The sequence below is a fragment of the Panthera uncia genome, chromosome D1 (genome assembly GCF_023721935.1).
Source record: "Panthera uncia isolate 11264 chromosome D1, Puncia_PCG_1.0, whole genome shotgun sequence".
In the NCBI taxonomy this organism is placed as follows: domain Eukaryota; kingdom Metazoa; phylum Chordata; class Mammalia; order Carnivora; family Felidae; genus Panthera; species Panthera uncia.
The window spans coordinates 7,812,917-7,831,171 of record NC_064808.1 but is presented as its reverse complement, the minus strand read 5'-3'; the positions used below and the strand labels follow the sequence as shown (position 1 = coordinate 7,831,171).

At 52.3% G+C, this 18,255-nt stretch overlaps 1 protein-coding gene across 1 annotated transcript in view; it reads right to left on the bottom strand.

Annotated features, from left to right (window-relative positions):
- Nucleotides 1-4,312: 4,312 nt before the first annotated feature.
- The window catches only part of SLC22A8 (solute carrier family 22 member 8), a 33,881-nt gene continuing 19,938 nt past the window's right edge, over nucleotides 4,313-18,255 (bottom strand). The window contains 12 exon segments of the mRNA XM_049614925.1: nucleotides 4,313-4,411; nucleotides 4,496-4,703; nucleotides 4,830-4,897; nucleotides 4,899-4,939; nucleotides 5,644-5,858; nucleotides 6,788-6,903; nucleotides 7,096-7,219; nucleotides 9,876-9,900; nucleotides 9,903-10,043; nucleotides 11,190-11,222; nucleotides 11,225-11,349; nucleotides 11,893-11,973. Of these exon segments, the coding sequence (XP_049470882.1) occupies nucleotides 4,313-4,411; nucleotides 4,496-4,703; nucleotides 4,830-4,897; nucleotides 4,899-4,939; nucleotides 5,644-5,858; nucleotides 6,788-6,903; nucleotides 7,096-7,219; nucleotides 9,876-9,900; nucleotides 9,903-10,043; nucleotides 11,190-11,222; nucleotides 11,225-11,349; nucleotides 11,893-11,973 (1,276 nt within the window).

The window sequence follows — 18,255 nt, the reverse complement described above, 5'->3', positions numbered from 1 at the left end:
ACCGTTTTGTGAGACTTTTCCAATAAATGATTTACAGGTCAGAGAAAATATCCTTGCTCAGATCACGTGTTCTAAATGTGAGTTTGAAATGAGTGGCCTGGGCAGAAGTCTGGCAAACTCTGAGTGCCTGCTGGGCACCTAGCAACGTTCTGAGCAAGGAGCCAAATTGTGAGTTTTATGTCTCATGGCCTGGCTACCCGGGCCAACGAACGGTGCAGAAATTAGAAATTCATCCGAAACTGCCATCTAAAGGCTGGACAGGGGGCGAGCAACCAATGAGGTGGCTCGGCATGAGGATTCTGCCCGAGAGAGGTGCCCCATATTGGATGACCATTCACTGAGCCAGCTGAAGCCTGAGCTCAGGGACTGAGAGCAGGGAGGAGGGAAAGCAGGAGGAGCTGGTGTTGTAGAGGAAGAAACAGAGATGGAGAAAGGGTGCAGTCCAGACGGGGGGATTGGGGAACGGCAAGAGGAATGGGCCGTGTACATCCTGACCAGTATCCCAGTTCACCAGGAGTCCTGACCACATGACTAGGAAATGTCTTCCTCGGCGTCTTCGCTCCCCTTCTTGTGTGTCCCTGAAACAGCACGGGAGGGGTTATGGCCAGGGCATCCTGGGTACCATCCTGAATTCTGGACAACTGAAAGAGACTACTTTTCAGGGTGCACGGTGGAGGGTGCTTAAACTGAAGCCATTGAGGCAGGGTGGGACCTGAGCATGACGGGCCTTGCAGCCGAGTTTAGACTTCATCCCAATGGGAAGTCACTGAAAAGTTGAAGCAGCGGTATAATATGATCTCTTTCGTGCTTATTAAGCTCTCTTTCAAATATCTAAGTACGGATTTGAGAATAATTAACTCTGTGCCTGACAGTCGAAGCCCTGGAGTGTTCTGGGTTGTCTAACACGGCAGCCTCTAGCCACTGCTGAGCACTTGAACTGAGCCCGTCCAAACTGACAAATGCTATTAGGGTAAAATATACACCAGATTTTGAAAACTTAATACAAATTACAGGCTATAAGATATCTTATCGATAGCTTTTACATTGATTTCATGTTGAAATGGTAATATAGGATATTTTTGGTTAAATAAAATACATTATATATATACAATTAAATACATTATATATACATTATATATATATATAATTAAAATTATTTTTACCTTTTTAAACTAAAAAATAGCTAGGAATTAAAATAACCAGGAATTTTTTCTTTTTAATTTTTTTTAGAGAGAGTGCGAGTGGGGGAGAGGGGCAGAGAAAAAGAGAGAGAGAGAGAGAGAGAGAGAATCGTTTTTTTTTTTAAATTTTTTTAACGTTTTATTTATTTTTGAGACAGGGAGAGACAGAGCATGAACAGGGGAGGGTCAGAGAGAGGGAGACACAGAATCTGAAACAGGCTCCAGGCTCTGAGCTGTCAGCACAGAGCCCGACGCGGGGCTCGAACTCATGGACCGCGAGATCATGACCTGAGCTGAAGTCAGACGCTTAACCGACTGAGCCACCCAGGCGCCCCAGAGAGAGAGAATCTTAAGCAGATTCCATGCTCAGTGCAGAGCCTGAGGAGGGGCTCAATCCCACGACTCTGGGATCATGACCTGAGCTGAAATCACGAGTCAGATGCTCAACCAACTGAGCCACCCAGGTGCTCCAACGACTAGGAATTTTTGAATTGCGTAAATGGCTTGCATTACGTTTCCACTGGAAAATGCTGGTAAAGAATATTTGAGGAAGGGTAGGGGCGCCTGGGTGGCGCAGTCGGTTAAGTGTCCGACTTCAGCCAGGTCACGATCTCGCGGTCCGTGAGTTCGAGCCCCGCGTCAGGCTCTGGGCTGATGGCTCGGAGCCTGGAGCCTGTTTCCGATTCTGTGTCTCCCTCTCTCTCTGCCCCTCCCCCGTTCATGCTCTGTCTCTCTCTGTCCCAAAAATAAATAAAAAAACGTTGAAAAAAATTAAAAAAAAAAAAAAAAGAATATTTGAGGAAGGGGTTCTAGGAAAGAATTCTGGGGAACGTCAGCGTTTAAAAGATGATAGAGGGAGAGAAGCTGCTTTTGGAATTGTTTCGTTTGGAAACCCTTGAGTTTAGCTTAAACAAAACAAAAGCTATTCAGAAAATTCAGGATATTTTATAGAACTCAGGGTCAGAAAGCACATCCAGGACTGAGGAAGACCTGGGACTTGGAATCCACTAAGGATAGACTCAAACAGGGGCGCCTGGGTGGCTCAGTTGGCTGAACATCCAGCTTGATTTCAGCACAGGTCATGATCTCACGGTTTGTGAGTTTGAGTCCCACATCGGGCTCCGCACTGTTGGTGTGGAGCCTGCTTGAAATTCTCTCTCTGCTCCCTGCTCTCTGTCAAAAATAAATAAACATTTGGGGCGCCTGGGTGGCTCAGTCGGTTAGGCATCCAACTTTGGCTCAGGTCAAGATCTCGCGGCTCGTGAGTTCGAGCCCCGCATCGGGCTCTGTGCTGACAGCTCAGAGTCTGGAGCCTGCTTCATAATCTGTGTCTCACTCTCTCTCTCTCTGATCCTCCCCCACTCACGCTCTGTCTCTCTCTCTCAAGAATAAATAAACATTAAAAAAATATTAAAATAAATAAATAAATAAACATTAAAGAAAAAAAAGGAATCAATGCAAATAGTCTCACCAGGTCTTTTTGTCTGGGCCCCTGTATCTCTTCTCCTTTTCTCTGTGCACTTGCTTTGTTCTTTGTCTGCAACTGGCTTCCTCTGATCTACTTGCATCTGGGTCAGAGTGCAGTCTGAAGATGTACAGGGTTCGAAGGTGCAAGCCAGGGCAGCACCCAGCCCCTTTCCAAAGTTTAGCTGCGGAAGGGGAGAGAGAGACAGTGTGGCCCCTGGAGGGAGATATGGCTCCAAGGAGGGCTGGTTGGTTTGGTTGGTTTTTGGTAAGATAGGAGAGGCTGGGGCTTATTTAACCGGTGATGAGAAAGAGCCGGAAGAGAGCGAATGGGTGGAGATCCCAGGGGGGGAAGGCTGCCTGCTGGATGGGCTGGATGCGGAGCCCCAGTTGGGAGGAATGACCTTCTGCTGTGCTTGGCGGGAACTCGGGGAGCATGGGGTGATATCAACAGCCTTCAGCTGTGTCTGCGGTTTTCCCACTTAAATAGGAGACGGAACTGTCCGGTGGCATGGGCCTGCGACACCGATCAGAGACCTGCGGCGAGCAGGTCTGGTGGATGGGGACTGGAGGAGTGCGGGCTTCCGTCCGCAGCTGCTCTGGGCTGGTCCGGTCCTCTGCCCACACTCACGCTGGGACACGTACGCGCACACACTCATTTCTAAGCCCAGGACTTGCAGCGGACTGCAGCGTCCTCACCCATGTTTAATGTTGGTGCTCTAACTTCCGGTGTGCTGGTAATTGCAGGTGGGGGCCTTTGGAAGGTGATTAGGGATAGATGAGGTCACGAGGGTGGGGCATCACGTTGGGATTCGCATCCTCATAAGAAGGGACAACAGAGACCTTGCTTCCTCTCACTCTCTCCCCAGGCCAAGTGAGGACATAATGAGAAAGGCGGCCGCCTACAAGCCCGGAAGCGGGCTCCCATCAGGAACTGAGGCTGCCAGCACCTCGATCGTCGCGGACCTCCCAGCTTCCGGAAGTGGTAGGAAGACTCGTTTGTGGTTTAAGCGATGCACCTGCGGCGTGTTGTTGCAGCGTCTCGAGTAGGCTTGGCCTATACATGCCTCAGTCCCCCACGTGTGCACACAGGTTCACATCAGCCCAGCTTGCCTGTACCTGTGTGTCCACACCCACGTGTTACACACAAGTACGGATGCAGGGGAGAGCAGTGCGCATGTCCACGTGGTGGCCTGCCCCCTTCTCCCTTCCACGCCCATTCCTGAGCCGCAAGCATGGCTTGAGTTCTTCATTGCCATTTATTGGACCCTCCCATGGAAGAAAGGGGTGGGGAGCAAGAAGAGGAAGCTGTCTTTGTTAGGACTGAACCAGGGAGCCCAGGGGACCTCAGAGGAAGGGGACTGGAACAATGGGGGAAGGTGGCCAGTGGGGAAGGGCTGGGCTGAAGGAGGGTGAGGGCAAGGGTGGGGCGTGGGAAGGCCTGTGGCCTAATCTTTGAACTGGCCAGGGCTGGGGGCTCCGGTGTGGTGAAGATGCCCTCAACCAAGCTTTCAGAAGACTGTGTTCAGGAGCATGGATGTGCTCAACACCGCCCGCCCCCCCCCCCCCCCCCCGCCCACGGCCACCCCCCCAAAGGTGTCCTCAGAGCCCAGAGGCAGGCAAGGACCTGGCAAGGATTAGTTTCTGGAGGGCAGGGAAAGGGGGGCTCAGTTGCCCTCAGCTGGGGTCCAGGCCTGGTCCAGAGGGATCCTCTGGGATGTTTTTTCCATTTCTGGTTCCCGCTTTGGTTCCTTTGCCACCAGGACCTAGGGAAAGAGATCTCAGGAAAAGCCCCCGGTCTGGACCTGCTTCCCCAGCTAGGAGTTCCAGGAGGACCAGAAGCAAGGGACTGACCAGGTTTCCACGTCTTCAATAGTCTCTGGCAAGGGCTGATTGAAGGTCTCAGGCAGGAAGAGGGCAGCCCTGCCTCCCAGGAAGGTGATGGTCCCAAATATGACTTTGGGGATGAAGGGCTGCCACTCCCCTGTGATCTTCACCAGCGGGGCCATCATGCTTCCCATGTGGGTCCCCAAGTTGCCAATGCTCATGCCTGTTTGCCTGGGAGAGTTCAGAGTAGGGATTGGCAGCCTGTGTGTGGGGCCCCTGGGCAGGGGGCTAGAGGATGCTGCGATCCCACCTGACCCTGTATCTTTTGGCTCGGCCAGCCCCAAGCCCTGCATCTACCGAATGACCGTGGGGTACGGCTCGCTCGAATAGAGGAAGAGGCAGCTGAAGGAGCTGGACAAGCATCCCCTTCCCAAACACAGCCAGGGCTGTCCTCAGGGTCGGCGAGTCTGCAGACGGAAGAAAATGTGATGGGCCTCGGACTCAGGAGCACCTGAGTGCGGAGTGTTCTCACTCTTCAGCCGACTTTGTCTCCCTTTTTGCTTTGGCTGCTGGAAAGCTCAGGTCTAAATATAAAGCTGAGTAATGGTCCCTCGGCTATTTCTAGTGCTTTACAGGCTGTCTTGCCGCCTTTGTGTTTTTCCCCGGCTCTGGTTCCCTCCTCCCATATTTTGTTGTATATATTCTTGTCCTAAAATATCTCAAGTTCCTTTGGAAGGATATGGGCGTATCAACACACAAACATCTATATAGAAGTGGCTTTTCCAAGGTCGCAGTGGAGTAGGTGATGGGGGCTTCCCTGAGCACTGAACCCTGTTGTTTTCCCATGCCAGCTTGTCCTCTGTAGCGATGAGGGCTTGCCAGATCCCTGAGCAATTCCTCGTACTGTCCAGACACCGCCACACTTTACCCAGTTTGAGTCAGATCTAGAAAGGAGCTTCGATATCATCCAGCCCAACTGAGTTATTTTCTAGATGGGAGACCTGAGCCCCAGAGAGTGCAGGGACCTGGTTAAGGTAACACAGAGATTTAGAGGTAGAGTCTGCAGATTTGGAGTCCCTGGCACCCCACTTCCCAGCCCGTGGCAGCCCGTGTCGTCCACTGACATGCTGGCCCTCTTTCAGAGGGTTCCGAAGTAGCTCCAGCTTCTCACCCGAGGGCAAAAAGATGAGAGCCAGGATGCACCCTCCTGCCAGGAGTAGACCACTGGCCAGGGTGCTGTGTTGGCCCAGATGGTTTATGGAGAGGAAGTGGATGAACTTGGCCGGGAAGTCAACCCCACCAAAGATGAGCTGGAGGAAGTAGAGGTTGACTCCAAATTCTGCCACACTCATAGCCAAACTGTAGTAGGCAAAACCAGTAGAAAACCTGAGGGGCAGAGAGGGATGGATTGGCACCAGCAGCCAGACAGGGGTCTCTCCCCCCACTGGTCGTTGGGTCACCAGGGTGACGAACGGTTTCGTTTCTTATCCCAACTGCAGCTGATTGGTAAGGGCTGATTGAGTGCTGTTTTGAGCTCTCTGGGATTCTGCCTGGGCTCAGCGCCAGGATTGATTGGTTATGCCTGACGTGGGTGTGATCTAGGGTGTGGTGGCAAAGATGTCCCATAATTGCCTCCAGAGAATATCAGGACTGGCAGGACTCTGGGAGACCAAAGGAGGTAGTAAATGATCTTCCCTTCGTCGGGTAAGCGTTTAACATCTAGAATGGGAGAGGTGAGAGTCAAGCTGTGCACATGGGTCCGATGCCTCCCCTTTCCCTCTGGGGCTCATGGCATCCCCTTTGAAGTTCCTGGACAAATTGGACCCTATTCATGTAGGGATGGAGAAGGGCCTCAGAGCCAGGTCACAGAAAGGGCTTTGAAGGAGCCGCAGATCGTCAGACAGAAAGAGAAGACTAAGGAGAAATATGATTTCTGTCTTCAAGCTCTGGTGGCCAGTCTTGCTCTGTGGGGTCCCAGAGGGCAGAGCTGGACCGGTGAAGGCAGTGACAGAGAGGCATAGAATGGGGAAATTGCCATGGCACGAGGTGAGCTGAGAGCCGTGAAGGGGTTTGGAGCATTTGCCTTGTGGACGGGGTGGGCGTGACCCAACAGGGAGGCAGACCCTGATGGCTGGACCTGGGTGTGTGACAGGGACATGAGCAGATTTCCAGGGTTGGGGCTGGGCTGGGGCAGCCAGGGAAGGGGGTCTCTGGACTCCTGGGCCTTCCCCTTAGGTGAAGCCACCACAGGCCTTGTTCATTACCCTTGTTTGGCAGAGGTGCTAGGGTGTGGGTAGGGACGGGTGGTGGGTTACCAAGCCAGGGAAAGACAGAAGGTCACACGGCACAGGTCGGGTGTCCGGAAGAGGTCAGCTACACTGTACTTGGCCTTGGCCAAGGAGATCTCCTTCTGCAGGCTGCGTTTGAGCTCCTCGGGGAAGAGGTAAGGGAAGGGTGCCATTAGTGACCAGCTGGTGGGGAGGAGGAAGGAGAGAGGGAGGTGCAGACCTGGTGCCTCTAGAGAAGTTTGCTTGGGACATTCAATGTGATGTTAGCTCGTGAGCAGGGAAACAGAGGCAAAGGAGGGTTCCTGCTCCATGCCATAATCCCTCTCGGTTCTCACCTCCACGGTGAGTTTTTCTTCCTCTTCCTTCTTGCCATTGAGGGCAGCAACCTGCCAGAGTATTTTCAGAGCCTTTGAGAACTTTCCAGACAGGACCATCCAACGTACAGACTCTGGTATCCACCTGGGTTCCAGAATCAACTCACAGTGGCTCCCCCCCATGCCAGAAGCTTTTTCTTTTTCTTTTTCTTTTTCTTTTCCTTTCCTTCTTTTTTTTTTTTTTTTTTTTAGGCACTGGAAAAACATCAACAGCCAGGGCCAAGGGGTAGGAGGTCCAGAAACCCAAGCTGTTTCGCTGCAGATTTCATGGAATTTAAACTTGGCCAAGCTTTGCACCTGGACTGCCTGCAGCCAGCACAAGTTCTGGGATTCTCTTTTCCCCCTTCCAGAAGAGCCTTTCCTCTGCCCCCCTACCTGGGCCACTTGTTATTGCTGGGTGTTTTCCTTAGCCAGGATCCTTGGGCCTAGGCCAAGGCAGGTGGGTCCCGGGGAAGGGACAGCATGTTCAAGGCTAGACAGCTGGAGGGTCCTGGACATCCACCTCCCTGTTCTTCTCTGGGCCGCATTCCAGGGTGAAGAAGGGGGCAGGGAGACAGTCCTGGGGCAGCTTGGGAAGGTGGCTCAGGGTAGGGTGGGAGCCTAGGAAATGGATTTGAGGACCCTTGGATTCTGCCTGCAAAGGAGGGATTCTGCTGTAGCATAAGCACCACATGGGGTCTTGAGATTGGCAGGTGGGCAGACAACCTCACTGTCCCCACCTCCAGGCTGTACTTTTGGGGGTTGGTTTGCACTGAGAAGACCCTGAGTGTCAGTAAGAGAAGACGAGCGGAGGCAGAGGTGTGGGGAGATGTGAGGAATGATGTTTTAAAAACATCTGGTCTCAGGGGGAGGCACCTGGGTGGCTCAGTCGGTTGGGCCTCCGGCTTTGGCTCAGGTCATGATCTCACAGTCTGTCAGTTCAAGCCCCACATCGGGCTCTGTGCCGACAGCTTGAAGCCTGAATCCTGCTTCGGATTCTGTGTCTCCCTCTCTCTCTGCCCCTCCCTGACTCACACTCTGTCTCTCTCTCAAAATAAAATAAAAACATAAATTTTTTTTTTTTAAAGTCTGGCCTGGGGACGCCTGGGTGGCTCAGTCAGTTAAGTGTCCGACTCTTGATTTCGACTCGGGCCATGATCTCACAATCGTGGCGCCCGGCGTGGAGCCCGCTTAAGATTCTCTCTCTCCTTCTCCTTCTGCCACCACCCGCCCCCTGGCTCCCCCTGCAAAAAAAAAAGTCTGGTCTGAGGTGGGATCAGCTGTGGTTGTGGCCTCCACAGGCACCTAGGATCCGGCTCCAGCAAGGTCCTGGGGGAGCAGATACTGATCAACCTGCCTCAGACCATCGGCCCAGCTGACAGCGGTGGCCTCTCGGGCTCAGTACTACCCTGTCTTGTTTCTGCCCCGGTGGCCTCCATGGCTCTGCTCTGAGCAAAGTCCTTCTCCCAAACACCACAGCCAGGACCTAGACTCCATTCTCCTCGCCCTGAGAATAGTAACCGTGGCCTCCAATCAGTGAGCCTTCCTGTGAACCAGGCCCACGTAACCCTGGGTGACAGGCATTATTATCTCCAGTTTGCCTAGGAAAATCTTGAGGCTCAGAGTGGGTGAGGCTTGCCCCAAGTCACAGAGCGAGGAGGCCTGAACTCTCGACCGTATCCTGCTGACCATCTGCCCTTATTTTGCCTCCCCTACTCTCTGCTCCTTCTCTGCTCCCATCCCAGGCTGTGGACATGCCCTGGCTCCGCCCTGGACCCTCTGCCCACCCCTCTCTTTCCGCAAGATTGTCCCGCCCCCTCCAGGAGATTCTATTCTCATTTTCAAATGGAAACCCATATCAGTTCTGTGTCTTTTTGTGTAACCCTAGGGGATTGCTTCACTTCTCTGAGCCTCAGTTTCCTCATCTGTAAAACAGGACAGTCACATCTCCTTCATACAGAGATGCCGTGAGGATCGGGATGACATAGGGCGATGCCTAGAACAGGGCCTTGTACGCAGTAAGTGCTCAATAAAGGGTCGCTCCAAGATGTCATCTCTTTTCCTGAACTCATTCATCATTTCCTGTTCTTTGGCCCCAACTGCATGTCGGAGACTCAGTTCCTGTCTTCAACGTGTTCTTAGGTTTGACTTACTGATAGTGAGCTCTTGACCTCTTTGGCGTCTCTGACCCAGACACCCCAATTCTCCCGGGCCCCAGGTTTAAGCTTTCCTTTCCATAAAAGAATCCGTAAAACCCCAAGTCCAAGACGGTCCCCAACTCTGTGGATTTTTTCCTTCAAAATGCCTCTCAGACTTGTCCCTGAGGCTCCTCTCGCCCACATGGTCATGTCCCCTCGGTCTCTCATCCCCTCCCACTTGGGTTGGTCCTTGTGTGCTGTTGTATCACACACAGGAGCTTGGTCAGGACTTTCTGCACCACAAACATGTCTAGAGGCATTCTCTGTCCCTCACACGAAGTTGAGGCTACTCTTCTTTCTGTGCCCTCTATGGCCTGGCACCATACCGTCCATCTCAACGTACCCCCTTCCTCCACCGCAGGCAGCCCCTGGATGCCCTCCAGACACCAGCCCATGCAGCATGCCTTTGTGCATTAATTCCTCCTCCTCCTCCCTGGAATGCCCTTCCTGACTCTGGGACAGGGGTGTCCTGGGACAGAGTCAGCCGGCTTGGTCAAGCGTGGGCTCCCTCTGTTTGGCCCTGGCAGGCATAAAGAAGGAGATGAAGAGGTGGGGGCCACATACCATGACGACAGGAAGAAGGCGAAGAAGGAATGGACACGGTTGACTGTAGCCAGAGCCACTGGCGGATGGCATAGGCAAGATCCGTCAGAAAGAACGGACCGCTGGTATAGAAGTAACCAAGTAAAGTTGATATGATGGCCCGCGTCTGGATGGACACACGCTCGACACCTGCAGGAGGATCCCAAGGACCAGATTAGAATCCTGTTGGGCCTTGGGCACCTCCCTGTGAAGGGGCACCAGCTCCTGCCCACCCCCTATCAGCTGCTTGATCTGACTCTGATCCTAAGGGTTCATCCCTCCGATTTTACAGATGCTGTGACTGAGGCTCAAGAAGGCAGGACTCGGGGCACTGGTGGCCCAGTCAGTTAAGCGTCCGACTTCAGCTCAGGTCATATCTCGAGGTTCGTGGGTTCAAGCCCCGTGCCAGGCTCTGTGCTGACAGCGCAGAGCCTGGAGCCTGCTTCGGATTCTGTGTCTCCCTCTCTCTCTCTGCCCCTCCTCTGCTCATACGCTGCCTCTCTCTCTCACAAATAAACATTAAAAAGAAAAAAGAAGGCAGGACTCAAACTTAGGTTTGTCTGACTTCTAAGATCACACTCTTCTTCTTTTTCTTTAATTTTGTAAATGTTTATTCATTTTTGAGAGAGAGAAAGAGAGAGAGAACGAACGAGCCAGGGAGGAGCAGAGAGAGAGAGAGACACAGAATCCGAAGCAGACTCCAGGCTCTGAGCTGTCAGCACAGAGCCCAGCATAGGGCTCAAACCCACAAACCACGAGATGATGATCTGAGCTAAAGTTGGACGCTTAACCGACTGAGCCACCCAGGTGCCCCCCCCCCCCGCCTTTAAAAAAATTTTTTTTTTTTTTTAAGTAATCTCTACACCCAACGTGAGGCTCGAACTTACAACTTTGAGATCAAGAGTTGCAGGCTCTCCTGACTGAGCCAGCCAGGCGCTCCCCCGAGCCCACACCCTCAACTGCCTCTCCAGAGGCAAATGACTTCCCCTGTTTTGCCTCAATGTCCTTATCTATAAAATTAGGACAACAGTGTCACCTACTTGTGGGCGTGGACTGAATGGGTCAGGTGCCTGCCAGAGTGTCAGGCCCAGGGGGAGTCCTCCGTATTGATAGTTGCTGTTGTTGTCATGCTGGGGGTGGGGTGGGGGTGGGGGCTCCGAGATCCTGGGAGGAGCAGCACCTTACTTGACCAAGGTCATAGGGAGCCTGTGTTGAGCCCGGCCCAGACTCCACTCTCTTGGCTTCGGGCTGGGCCCACCCCCCCCAACACCTGTTCCCCCTTCCCGTGTGGCTCACTCAAGATAACGGGGCTCAGGGCCATGCCTGTGTGCTGCAGCCACTCAGGAAGCTGAAGATCATGTCGACGTGGAGGTTGGGGCTGAAGGCTGCACAGGAACCACTGGCCACCAGCAGCAGGTAGCTGCTGGTCAGGGTCAGTTTGCGGCCAAACCGGTAGCTCAAGGAGAGCAAGGGCTGAGTTAGCCGAGGCGAGGCAAGCTAGCTGAGACAGTGACTCTGCAGGTCTCAGGGCAAAGGGTTGGATGCCTCCCTGCCCCCCTCCCCTCCCAAAGGGCCAGGCAGGGCATGGAACTCCCTCTTCAGACAGAACCTTACTGGTAACTGCTATTTTGGGGGGACAGGTTTGCAATTCCACGTTTGAGTTAATGAGTGATCGCCTCTACCCCCCGCTTGGTGGCCTGAACAGAGGTCAAAGGACTTCTTGTCTCCAAACAGTCCACGTGCCCCCTCTCCACTGCCACACAGCCATTACATGGTGTCTGAGGACCTTGAGGGTTTCCCCCAGGGTCTGAAGAGGTGGGGAGACGCAAGCTGCAAGGGCTTTGGGGCAGAGAGAAGGCTGTGGCCTGGAAGGGCTTGGGACGTGCCCGAGGTCACACGGGAGGGACCATGATTCCTGTCTCCCCCAGCTTTCTTTGGCTCTTCGGGGGTGCGTGGGTGGTCAGACTGAGGTGGGATGTCCCCATAGGCAGTGTCTCACTTGTCAGATAGATTTCCCGGCACGATCCCCCCAATAACTGTGCCTGCCACGAAGAGAGACTGGGCCACCTCCTTGAGTTTGCTGGAGACGCCCGCGAAGTCCCACTTCACAAGAGAAAGGTGGTCCAGCCTGACTCGGGCCAGACCAGCCATCCCAGCCCCCCTCAGCCTGTGCCCCACGGCGCCCGCCCACACCTGACTTCCCTGAGCCTGGCCCCCTCATCCCAAGAGTTATTTCTGCTTTCAGCCTGGCCTAGGCTTTGGGGTCCCTAACCCATGATGTGTGATGATAATTTCTCTCCCAACATGTGTGGCCTGTTGGAAGCTTCTAGAGTCTACTTGGCTGTCGCGGTCGCACCCGGGTCTGTTCTCAACATCTTCCCTCATCCCCTCCAAGCTTGCCCTCACCCCGTGGCTCCCTGCCTGTCTCTGCTTCACCTTACACACCCAAGGTCAGTGCTCATCCGCACCCTAGATCTCTCCCTCTCCTCCATGGGGACAGCGCTCTATTGTTGCCATTGTGCTCCGTCCCGCATCCTCTGTCTCTGTCTCTCAAGTTCTCTCCTTCTTAGAAACTCTATCTCCTCCGTATCCACTTCATCTCGACCTTCCCTTCAAAGCCCAATCTCTTGAATGAGAAGCTATACTTGCTATCACCCCGTCCCCATATCTCAGTTCTGCCCCCACCACTCCGCTGGAACTGTGCTCACCAGAGCCACCCGTGATGTATTTTTCACCAAGCCCAGTGGAACCTTCTGTAGCCTGACGTGCCCTGACCTTTGGAAGCCCTTGATGTTGCTAACGCTGACCCCTCCCTCCACCTGGTTTCCTCACCCTATTCACCCCTCCTCCTTCCCCTCGTGGGCTCCTTTCTCTCTACCCCTTCCAGATTCTCCAGGGCTCTTCCTGGATTTTCCTTTTTATCCGCTCTCCCCAGGAAATGTCACCTGCTCCTATGGCTTCCATTTCTGTTTTATGAGGAAGACTCCAATCCATATCTTCAGCCCAACCTCTCTTCTGGCCTTGAGACAGTAGAGTCAGTTGCCTTCTTGGAAATTCTACCTGGGTGGTGTCTCACGGTCACCTCAATGAGACTTGTCACCCACTCCATGCCGGGTCACAATCTCAGTGGCTGGGAACCCTCCTTTGCCTCATCCCTCTCCGCTATACCGTCATTCCATCCTGGAATCTTCTATTTCCACCACTACTGTCTTAGTGCAAGAGTAATGATAGCAGCCAGTTTTTATGGCGGGCTTAAAATGCACCAGGCACCGTCCCTAAATACGCACTTTCCATGTTTTAACATCTTCAGTCCTCACAACAACCTCATGGTAGGGCGTTACTGCCATTATCATCCCTGTTCTACAGATGAGGAAGCGGAGGCCCAGAAGTGATTACTGCATTGATCTTCAGACGGGCCTTGCAGCCTTTGATTTCCGTTCCTCCTCACCATTCTTCCCCTGCTAACCAGAATGACTTTCTAAAACCACTCAGTGAGGTTCCTGTCTTGCCTAAGGCCCGCACTGGCTCCCTCCTGCCCCGTGGATAAAGAGAAAGCTCTATTAACACAGATTTATAAAGCCCTCATGCTCTGGCCCCTGCCTACCTGTCTGGGCTAATCTCCTGCTAATCCCCAACACGCACCCTTTGTCCAGCTATCCTGAATTACTTGTGTAATGAAGTGGAGAATGTCATTGGCCAAAAATGCCTCACAAGAATGTTTTGGACGTGAAATAGTGTGGGGGAAGAACCACACATCCCAGGGAGCCCTTTCCATTTTCCTCTGCTGGAAGTGAGGGGGATGGGCCTGGACGAAGACCCCAGGTCCGCAGGATGTCTCCACGGGGCCCAGCATGGCCAGCAAACCCAGCGGGTTCTTCTGGCCGAGAAGGGAGCCTGTGCAGTACTTGTGGGTGACGTAGGAGGGAAAAGGGTAAAGGAGGAAGTGAGGGGATGTGAGGAGGAGACACCCAGTGGGTGTCTAGAGAGACTTTTGGTACTTCGTGGCATGCTGTGGAAAGCTCCTTTAGGAAAATCTAAAGGGAAGACCTACTGTCCCCCTAAATCCATGCACTGCCCCACCCCCCTTCCATAGTAAACAGTACATTTCCCAGGTGACCCAGTAGTTGAGTGGGGCCATGCAGTTCTTGACAATGGAAGGTGAGTGGAAGAAGACATGCTTGTTACTTCCATTTCATTTAAGAGAGAATCTTTGGCCTGGACTTGCGTGTTTTCTCCCTTCCTGTCTCCTGACCATGAGAGCAACTCTGGGAGACGCGTGTCGAAGATGGCAAAAGCCACTATCCCTCTGGGTCCCTGAACGACCCTATGGAGCAGAGCCACCCCCCCCCCCCCGCTGTAATTCCCAGCTCAGAGCCATTGCATGAGAAGAAGAACCACTTCTATATGGTATAAGCCATTGAATTATGGTTGACTCTTTTGTTATGGCAACGTAGCCCATCCTAATACATCCCACAAGAAGTGGAAAATGGAAATTCGATTTCCCCTCCCCCCAACCTCCAGGTTATTTAGTGCCTTAAGAAACCATTCTGTCTTGGGGCCCCCCGGGTGGCTCAAGTCAGTGAAGTGTCGGACTCTTGATTTCGGCTCAGGTCGTGATCTTGCAGTGCCTGAGTTTGAGCCCCATGTCAGACTCTGCACTGACAGTGTAGAGCCTGCTTGGGGTTCTCTTTCCCTCCCTCTCGGCACCTCCCCTGCTTGTGTTCTCTCTCTCTCTCTCTCTCTCTCTCTCTCAAAATAAATAAATACATAAACATTAAAAAAAAAAAAAGAAAGCATTCTGTTTAGACCACGAGAGGGTCAATGTCAGACCCATTTGGATTAGCTTAAGGCTGTCTGCCCTTCTCCACTGAGACCAGATCTGCTGAGTCTTGGTTTCTACCATGGTACTTGTGGTCACCGTAGGCATCAGCATAACTGTCACAAGCTAGTTTCTACCCGAAAATTGAAGTAATTTACAGGAAATACCATTCCTAAAATGGACTTTGAGTCATGTTTAAAACATGCCCTGGGGCGCCTGCCTGGCTCAGTTGGTTAAGCATCCTACTCTTTTTTTTTTTTTTTTTAATATCTTATTTTTTCTTCCATTACTGTTTTTTTTTTAATTTTTTTAATGTTTATTTATTTTTGAGACAGAGAGAGACAGAGCATGAACGGGGGAGGGTCAGAGAGAGGGAGACACAGAATCGGAAACAGGCTCCAGGCTCCGAGCTGTCAGCACAGAGCCCGACGCGGGGCTCGAACTCACGGACCGCGAGATCATGACCTGAGCTGAAGTCGGCCGCCCAACCGACTGAGCCACCCAGGTGCCCCAAGCATCCTACTCTTGATCTCAGCTCAGGTCTTGATCTCCGGGTCATGAGTTCAAGCCCCATACTGGGCTCCATGCTCGGTGTGGAGCCTACTTAAAAAAAATGATTGAAACATGTCCAAATCCTTCCAAATGGCCCACAAGTCCCTGCAGAATCTGCTCCCAGATTTATCCCTGTTATCTCTCTGCTCTCATCTTCTGCTACTATCTCCCCATATACTCCACTGTACTTGGTCTTCTTCTTCTTCTTCTTCTTCTTCTTCTTCTTCTTCTCTTTAACTTTTTAGTGTTTATTTTTGAGAGACAGGGAGAGACAGAGCATGGGCAGGGGAGGAGCAGAGAGAGAGGGAGACACAAAATCCAAAGCAGGCTCCGGGCAGTCAGCACAGAGCCCGACGTGGGGCTCGAACTCACGGACCACGAGATCACGCCCTGAGCTGAAGTCGGCCGCTTAACCGACTGAGCCACCCAGGCGCCCCAAGATCAGCATCTTGATGAGGGTAGAACGTCTAGTCTGTTTTGCTCATGACGGTACTCCCATTGCCTAGCACCGTGCCTGGCATTCAGTAAATGCTCGTGGGATTGAAGGAGTGAGCCTTCCACAGAAAGAGCAGAGAAATGGAGAACCTTAGTGGTTAAGACATACTGATGCCTAATGAGAGGTCATGGGGTTCGCACTCCAGATACTAGTGGGAGGCTGTTCACTTCACCACAATGGGCGTATGTCAGGATGGAGAGGGCCTAGGCTGTGTACGTAGGATCTATAACCGCGTGTGAGCACGAGGAGCTGGAAAAACTTCACAATCGGACTGGAGAAACCTCTATGGCAAAGTGTCTACTAACTAGGGAATGGTAACATGAAGGTTTAAAGCTCAGAAGAAGGTGCTTTGTGGTGAGCTATGAAAAACATCTTGGACTTCAAATGACTCTAAGTTGCCCCCAGAGACTTCATGGCTAATAAAGCTCATCAGAACGGATGATAAAAATGTGGCCCTGCAGGTCAGTGCAAATCCACGGGGCTCAGACCTGAGATATGCGATCACAATGGTTTGAATTGTGTCCCCCCACAAAAAAAAGATAGGTTGAAATACTAACCCCAGTACCTCAGCATGTGACCTTATTTGACAAACAGCATTGTGGCAGATAAAATTAGTTAAGATGAGGTCATACTGGGGTAGGTATGGGCCCTTAACCCAACAGGACTGGCGTTCTTGTAAAAAGAGAAGATACAGACACGTAGGGAGAACATCATGTGACCATGGTGGCAGAGACTGGAGTGACGCATGTGTAAGCCAAGGATCACGGTCAGCCACCAGAAACTGGAAGAGGCAAGAAAGTATTCCTTCCTAGAGCCTTGGGAGAGGGCATCCCTGCACCTTGATTTTGGACTTCTAGTCTCCATTTTAGAAATTCTAGGAAACAGACACACTGTGTGATTCTTCTTGTATGTTTGAAAGACCTGTGGGCTTGGTGGGTGGTGATAGGAGGGAGATTGGGAGTGGAAGAGCACGGCAGTGAGAGAACCAGAACCAGAGAGAATTGGAGAGATTAAAACACAAAGTTTTCTGATGTTTGTTTTTGAGAGAGACAGCACGAATGGGGGAGGGGCAGAGAGAGAGGGAGACACAGAATCTGAAGCAGGCTCCAGGCTCTGTCAGCACAGAACCTGACGCGGGGCTTGAACTCATGAACTGCAAGATCACGACCCCAGCTGAAGTCGGACACTTAACCAACTGGGCCACCCAGGTGCCCTAAGAATTGGAGCGATTTTTAAAGGCATCCTGGATGGGCATTAAGGAGGGCATTTGTAATGATGAGCACTGGGTGGCGTATGTAATTGACGAATCGTTGAATTCTACTCCTGAAACCCAACACTGCACTGTATGTTAACTAACTAGAATTTAAATAAAAATCGGAAAAGAAAAAACATAAATAAAGGCATCCTGGAATTTGGGGGTGGGGGGGAAGGGAAAGATGCTTAGAGACATTTTTGGCATGCTTCTGTGTGGTGAGCTGTGCAAAACCCTTGAGGAGGCCTTGTTAAGAAAACCTATAGCTGAAGATTCGATTGTTCTTCAAGGTGTTGAGAGAGCGTGATTTGTTGCTCCTTCGACTTTGACTCCACACATAGGCTGGGCCACGTGGGGTCTGCCGCTTTAGTCGGGTTACGCTATTGCCGGATTCCGTAACAGCTCCGTGTTGTGTGTTCCTCTCTGCTTTTGTATTTGCCGTCATCTCCTTATTCTGGAAATGTTGTCAGTCGTTCAGGCCCTAGGCACAGAATAGGAAAGTTCAAGGCCCAGAGGGGAATCACAGGGGTCTGGGGGGGAAGGGCCTGTTCGTCCAAGCCAACTCGGGCCTCTGAGGGCTGCAGGGTGGGTTTTAGGACCCTCAGACGGGTGAGCTGGGCACCCACAGGGCTGAGATTCAGTGATGTGGGAGCTGTGGGCTACGGCTGGGGGCCATCCGGAGCCCTCAGTCCATGCTCCCCACACTCTCCAGACTTGAAAGAAAGGCCATTGTTTCCTCTTAATGTCCTAGTAAAGCTCTTTCTGAAAAATTCCAGCCTTGTCTCTGCTGAACTCAGAGAAAGGAATGTGTGGCCACCCCTGCCAGGAAAGCTTAGGGGATCAGAGGGGGAGGGGAACTTCCCTGGACCCTGGACCCTGTGCTGTGCTCTCTCACGTCACTGTCACCCACCATCTGTGCCTTCGCTGGGGGTGGGGAGGGGGGAAGCTCCTCATTATCCTGTTACACAGCTGAGGTGGAGAGGGGAGCTGACTCCCCAGGTCACTGGCTCTGGGGGGTGGAGGTGGGACCTGCATTCAGGCTTGCTGCTCCCATGAGAGGAGGGCTAGGTGGAAGCTGGGGAGTGTGACAAAGCCACAGGGCCCAGGTGAGCTGGGAAGAGCCATGACAGCTGACTCCCCTGTTACTGGGGGTCCCCCTATTCTTCTGGTGGGGACAACCCTCTTAGTTCTCAGGACATGTCTATTTTTTTCAAGTTTATTTATTTATTTTGAAAGAGACAGA